A 7230-nucleotide genomic window follows, 5' to 3' on the forward strand; every position below is an offset into this window, starting at 1 on the left:
AGGAGACCATGTGGCCCATAGAAGAGTATAGGCTTGAGGACAGGTAGGCCTGGCTGTGCAACCTAGTCCCCTGCTGTGTGTCCTTAGGCAGATTAGGGAACCTCTCTGAGCACCTGCTGCATATAATAGCTATTAACAGAAGTGCTGGGTAAAGTCACTCATGCCAGCTCTCCCAGGAGGCAGAGATGGAGGCAGGAGAATTTACATTCTCATCTTTGAAGTGGACAGAACACCTTACTCCTGGGGCTGTGAGGATGCAGGTGAATGAAACAAGCCATTACAAAGGGTACCTGGGCACCCTTTGCCTGTTTCCCGCCTGTGTTGTTGTACCACGGCACCAAGACACAAGACTGCCAGTGTCTTGCAAGGTTTCCCGGGGTGACCCCACAGAGAGATACACAGCCAGCCCCCACCAAGGCGGGTTCCAAGATGCACCTGCCCCACCCAGGTGAGCACATGTGTCCACATCCCGGATGCAGTGTAGCAGGGAAGGGTTTGGTTTTTGGCAGCTGCCTATGGCAAGCTTCAGGGTCTGAAAGGCTCCCCTGTCAGCTAAATGGCCAGAGGCATCAGCCTGCATGACTGACCTTGCCAGCTGACAGGTGACCCCTCCCTTTTCCGGCCTGGGCCTGAGCTCCCACCCCTGCCATACCAGGCCCGGCCCTTCCCCCTTCAACACTGCTGTCCCAGGCAAGTCCCCCTCCCCCTACAGGGGACAGGATGAAGGCTTCTTGAGCAGGCAGGGAGAGAGCCTTACTTCCCGGGCTGGTTTGGGAAAGAAAGAGAGGAAGCTGAGCAGCCTCTCCCTGGCTCAGCGGTTTGTCCCCAGCAGCATCTGGGGGCCTGGACAGCCCTGTGCCCCCACTGCACCAGGAGCATAAACAAAGAAGGCGGCAGCATCCGGAAGGCCTAGGGTGGGAAATTCCAGGGCTTCCCAGTCAGGGTGAAGGACAAGAGAGCCAGGTGTACCCTCGGAGCAGCCTGTGCTCCGAGAGAGGGACTGCGTTGTGCATTTCAGTTTTCCTGATGAGGCAACTTGATGTTGCATGGTTGTAAACCCCACACTGGCAGTGGACACAGTGGTTCTGCTTCCTCAGGGAACGAGCTGTCCGTGCTCCTCAACCAGGCCCAGATGCACCTGTGTAGTCCCCAAGGCCCCTCCATGCCTGACCCTCCAGCTGCCTCTTCCTATCCTTCTCCACCCGGTCCCTCCCGAGCTGTAGAGCCTGTCTTTTCTGGCCCCACATGCTGGCCCATTCTCTCTCCATCTCACACTCCCTGTGTGACTGTGGGAAAGTTGCATAGCCTCTCTGTGCACTGTTGTCTCATCTGTAAGCTGGGGATATTAACACCAGCACTCACCTTGTGGGGTTATTGTGAGCATCAAGCAAAAAGATCCACGTGGAACCCTTTGAAAAGTGCTCAGTAGTCCATTACTGGGCGACTGAACACAGGTCCTTTTGATCCTCTTTGCAGAGCTTTCCCAAGCTACTCCTGGGCCCTCAGTCTGCCCTCCTCGGAGCTCTAACGGACTCACATCCTGCTCAGTCCTTTCTGATTCCTCAGCCCTGAGGCCCCCATAATGTTTCCCTGCCTGCCCCACCAAATGCCCACACAGTGCTCCTCGAATGAGGACTTACCTGCCCGATTCGCTTTTCCCAGAGATCATCCCATTCCTTCTGAGTTGGGAGCAGTTTTGTGCACCAGGCTGGCTGCTGTCGTGGCCTCCCTGTGCCTGGCCCTTCTTCCACACCTGTCCTTGCACATGTCCCCGGCACCTCGGGGGATCTTTCCCAGCCTTGCAGTGGGCACCCAGAACCCCTGTCATCCCAGGAGGAGGAGCTCTTGGGTTCAGTAGGTGAGAGCGCATGAGTAGTGTCACCTGGTGTCCCACCTGGAGGCTGTGAGGGCCACTGCCCCTCTGCTGAGGTTTGTGATGGATGGGCACTTGGTGATGCCACCGGTGGAGGTTGGCAGTGGGCTAGGCTTGGGTAAAGCCCTTTATCACTGATTATTTTCAAGGCCATGGAAAACTAGGTTCAGCCCTTGGGTTGGTTTCAATTTTCCTTGGCTAGGAGGTATTGAAACCTTGGGGCACATCCTCCACCTCTCCTCCACAATCTGCTGGATCATTTAGCCTCCATGACCCTCGTGGGCTCCTAATTCAGCCCTCTCCATGGTAACTGACCACTGGGATGGTGGTGGTGGTTTGTTTATAGGCTAGGACATGGCTGCCACCTCCTCAGGGAGCCCCAGGAGCCCTTCTTCCTTGTGGGGCTTCTGCCTGAGGTCTCCTGTCTTGGTGCAGGTCCTGCCTATGAGCCTCAAGCTCCAGACCTGCTCCTTCCTATAAATGGGTTCAAAGATTGTGGGGCTCCCACTGCTGAAAACCTCTTCCGGCCTTGTCCTCGGCATGGTGACTGAGCTCTGACCTTTCTCCTTCCAGCCCCGTGGCTCACTTCCTGACATGGAATGTCCCCTGCCCCACAAGGTGCCACCACCAAAGAGGTGTTTTCTGGTGGATTTGTGTGTTCACCCAGGACCAGGCATCCTGCCTTACCCTACCTGGCCCAGGAAGTGGCTTCTGCTCTGTGGAGATGCTAGGGAGGGGACAGACCTGTAATGACTCCTCCTCTTGCCTCCCAGGAGTGCCATCTTGGCCACTGGGTTTTGTTTTGTTTCATTTTCCTAAACTCAACTATAACTGGCATTTTAACCATCATCATCATCATCATCATCATCATCATCATCATCATCAATCATCATTTTGAGATGGGGACTTCCTGTGTAGCTTAGACTGGGCTCAAATTTGCCATCCTCCTGCCTCAGCCTTCCAGGTCCTGGTATTACAGGTGTGTGCCACCGTGCCCATCCTATAACTGGCTTTATCAACAATACTTTCTCATAAGCAGTCATGGCATTTTAGACAGGACATGGGTGGCCATTGAGGAAAGAACACAGCCAGCTCCCTGCCTCTTTGGACTTTCACAAATACCTTGTTATTCATTAACTTCTCACCAGACAAGCTCCTCATCTTTAAGGAAATGAAACAGAAGCAGCGGTTCTCAGTGTGAAGCTCCACAATCTGCAGATAGGAACCCCAGGTCCTCTCCTGGACACCACCTCAGTGAAGTCCTGGAATGTCTGCTGATATTGCCTCCCAGCCAGTTGATTTGGGGGGCCCAGGGCCTAAATGACCCCTGAGGACTGAGGACTTTTAAGACTAGGATGATGGTGGCTTGGCCAGAGAGAGGCACAAAATGCACCTTATTTTCCTTAGACATCAGCTGTCTGTGCCAGTAACTTCCTGTCCCCAAAACAGGAGTGAGCTCTTTAAAAAGAGAGGTGGGGAGGGTGGACCACTTGAAGCCAGTTTCTGAGACCTGCCATTAAGTGACACTTCTTTTCTCAAAGAACAAAAATGAGACACTGTTTGTGTGTGACAACATAGCTAAAAATCAAGACAAACTTCTGCATTTTTATAAACGTGATAATCGTAAATGTGCCTGTGGAGCCTTGGTCGTGGGGCCTATCTAGCTGGGCGTCCTGCTTTCCGAGGGATGTTCCAGTCCTGGCCCCTGGGTTTCCCCTTGTCCTCTCTGTGTCATGTTTCCTGGCTTTTCTTCGTTTCGGTGGTAAACTATTTATAACATAAATTTTGCCATTTTACCGTTTCATCGTGCCATTTAAAGACATTAATTATCACTACCTATTTCCCAAAGTTTTTCATCACCCCCAAAAGAAACTGTACCTTTTTAGCAATAACATCCCCTTCCCACTGCCAGGTAATCTCTGTTTTCCATTCTGTCTGTGAATATGCCCATTCTAGACGTTTCACACAAGCAGAATTGTACAGTGTTTGTCCTTCTGTGTTGGCTTCTCTCCCCTGTTGCGCATGGCTGCAGGGTTTCTTTGTTTTGGGTGCTGGCTCTGAAGGGTGAGACATAGAGAGACAATGCTAGGATAGGTTGCGTTTACTTCCCCTGGCGTCTCTTGGGTGGGGTGGTGATGGAGGAGGGCAGGCTTTGGCTAATCAGGAAGTCATTCCCACTTCCCCTTACCCTACTCAGATCCCAGCCCACCCGAGGAACAAGGGGATCTTTTGATCAAAGGCCTGGGGTGACACAAACCTGGCCAAGAGGAAGCAGGAGAAGGCTAGAGCCAGGTAGTCAGGACTGTTCCCCCAGCAGCTTGACCAGAGATTTCAGGAGTTAGCAAATATTCCTACCTTCTGACCCATGAATTCCACTGCCTGGAATCAGTTCTGGAAAAAAAAAGATCAGAAATGCAGGTCAATATTTGTACACAGAGATGTTTCCTGCAGTGATGTTTGTAATAGCCCCAGTAGGAAACAACCCAAATAACCAATTGTAAAGGAATAACTTAAGTAAATTATGGTAAAATATTATGCAGCTCTAAAAATTGCATCTGCAGGCCGGGGATTTAGCTCAGTGGTTCCACCGCCTGCCTCACTAAGCGCAAGGACCTGAGTTCAATCCCCAGTACCAAAATAAATAAATAAAATAAATAAAAATTATATCTGCAACACAAAACAAGAGCATTGATGGTGACAAACACCCACGGCAAAATGCTAAACAAAACAACCCCTCCAAAACCTTTTCTTTAAGCAGAGTATAATTCTTTATATGCACTGTGATATCGAATATGCAAAGAAGAAATATGGAAAGGGAAAAAATAAACAGAAGCATATGCTGAGCTGCTTGGTAAAATTATGGCTTTTAAAACTTTTTTTTTTACATCTCTCTGCACTTTGCAGATTCTCTACAAAAAGAACATGCATTGCTTTGATCTTCCGGGCAGCAAAGCAACACATGGGAGGAACTTGCCCCCACTGCGTGTGATTAAGGAGGAGGCAGCACTTGGGAGGGCGGAGGTGCTGGAGGCCAGGCTTGGACCTGTGAACCATATGGAACCTGGGGGGTGTTGTGGGGCTTCGGCTGGGCTGGGCTGGGGTGCATGGCCAGTGTCCACCAGGAAGAGACCTAACTTAGACCAGAGTTGGAAGCCTGAATGCATTCAAGGCCCCAGCAGGTATCCTAACTGAGCAGAGGTGTGCAGTAGGATAGGGACTGGGAGGGGGGAAGCGGTGGCAAACAGTGCCACACTCTGTCTGGAGGAGGTGGCTGCTGCCATCCACCGTGGGAGCTCTGGGTGCCCACACCTTCCATTTTTCAAAGAAGCTAAACTTTCACATCTTTTCACATGTGAAATGTCTTATTATTTTAAGCACTGGCCCCCACTTGGCAAGTGTTTTCAATGCCACACAGCCCACTACAGGCCAGCCATGGTGGACAGGCCACCAGTCAGTGGCCCTTGGCCTGCTCTGTCCCAGAGGCAGCCTCTTCTGGGTTGAATTCTATATGCAGATACAGGCCCCAGCCTCTTCTTCTTCTTTTTTATTTTTTTTTTGAGACAGGGTGTCACTGTGTAGTTGAGACTGACCTGGAACTCACTGTGTAGCGCAGGCTGGTCTCAAACTCACAGCCATCCTCCTGCCTCAGCCTCCCTAGTGCTGGTATTACAGGTGTGCGCCACCACACCCAGCCCCAGCCTCTACTGAGTTGAATTCTGTATGCGGGTGACAGGCCCCAGCACAGACTGAAAGGATTTCCTTTTGTTCTTCTTGCCAGAAAATGAGCCTCCATCTCCTCTGGTCTCCGGGATCATTGATTACAACATGCCCCTCACCTCCACGTACTTGAAGCAGATGAAGCTGCGAGTGATGAATTCCCAGGAGCAGGTAAGGCGGCTGCCCCACCTCTCCCACCTGGAGGCGTCCTAATGCCCCTGGTTGTGGCCAAGGCCTTTGTAAAACACACTGGCAATCAAAGAGGCCCTTATCTGGTCATTTGGTCGTGCATTTGGGTGAGGGGGAGAGGGAAGGGAGGAATGTGTTCCTCCTGGGGGCGGTTGCTGGGCTTCGTGAAACCCCGGAAGTGCAGGCTTCCCAAAGCCGTCTCCAAGGTCAGGCAGGCAGGCAGGGGTAGGCAAGACTTGGACTCTGAACTGCATTTTGTCTGCTGTGTCACTGGCCTCCTTTCCCCAGGGAGGAGTGAGAGAGAAGTCCTGGCCACCTGCCTATGGCCTCTGTCACTCTTGGGGCCCAGACAGGCCAGGAGGATGGGCCTTGGAGGGTGGCCCAGGCTAGAAAAGGCCCTGGGGCCCTCTGCTGTCCGAGGCTCCCTGCTGTGCTTTGCCATGGGCTGCCAGACACCATGGAAACAGGCAATGAAAGAAACTCCCTCCGCCTGCCTCCCTGCACAGTGCACCTCCTGACTCTTGGCCAGGCAGGCAGGCAGCAAGAGATAGAGCGAGTGCCAGTCTTTCTTACTTCCGTGGCCCAAAAGCATGGGATAATTTCTGACCTTCGGTTTCTAGTGCTCTCGTCTCCGGTGATATCTGAACCCACCAAGTCCTCAGGCAGCACTAGGGGGATGGCCGTCCTTCCCCCATGGCGGGATGGGGCAGAACTCCACTCTGACCGCCCTCCTGCTGCACCGCCTATACCACTGGTCACCTTGACAATGTGGCGGGGGCAGGCTCGAGGCTGGCTCCGGGCTGATGTGGCAGGATGGCTTTGGGTCACCTTTGGGCCGGTGTCACCGCATCGGATTCAGGCTGGCTGGCTAGAGCGTGAGGCTGCGCCCTCCAGTGCCCACACTATGCCGGCCCCTGAAGGCCAAATGAAGTCAGCTTTGCTCTGCTCCTGAAGCCAGAGCTGTATGCATCTGTGTCTCCCTGGGTTTCTCGCCTGAGCGCCTGTCCTGTGATGGTTGCATCAAAAGTTATCTTGCAGGGGAAGTAGTGTTGGGGTTGGGTTTCCAATTCGCAAGGACCAGGTTGTTTGTTCTGTACATCTGCTGGTCACCAGGGTGTTGCTTTTGTTAATAGTTAAAATGTCTCAACCCTACTGCACAATAACCTTTGATTACCACCGAGGAGTAATTCGTGGCCTTTCTCTTCCTATAACCGTCCACACCGTCACTTTCTTACCCTCTCGTCACCACTGTGCTCACCCATTGCCACAAATAGTAAGGCCCAGAACCAGCTCTTTACTAGGACTGACTGCTGGGTTGGATCCTGACACAGCCAGCAGCTGTCAGTGAGGCATAAGCCTCACTGTGAGCTGCCTAATGGCTCCTCTTCAGTTTGATTTGGTTTTTAAAAGCTTATTATGTATATAATCTTTTTTTTTTTTTTTTTTTTTTG

General features: G+C 52.2%; 1 protein-coding gene across 1 annotated transcript in view; it reads left to right on the forward strand.

Moving 5' to 3' along the window:
- The first annotated feature begins 24 nt into the window (after positions 1–24).
- Nol4l (nucleolar protein 4 like) overlaps positions 25–7230 on the forward strand; it is a 65975-nt gene continuing 58769 nt past the window's right edge. The window contains exons 1-2 of the mRNA XM_010628447.3: positions 25–43; positions 5652–5761. Of these exons, the coding sequence (XP_010626749.1) occupies positions 5699–5761 (63 nt within the window). The 5' untranslated portion in view covers positions 25–43; positions 5652–5698. The remainder of the gene's footprint in view (positions 44–5651; positions 5762–7230) is intronic.

This window comes from Fukomys damarensis, unplaced genomic scaffold (genome assembly GCF_012274545.1).
Source record: "Fukomys damarensis isolate Sample0158 unplaced genomic scaffold, DMR_v1.0_HiC HiC_scaffold_22, whole genome shotgun sequence".
NCBI lineage: Eukaryota > Metazoa > Chordata > Mammalia > Rodentia > Bathyergidae > Fukomys > Fukomys damarensis.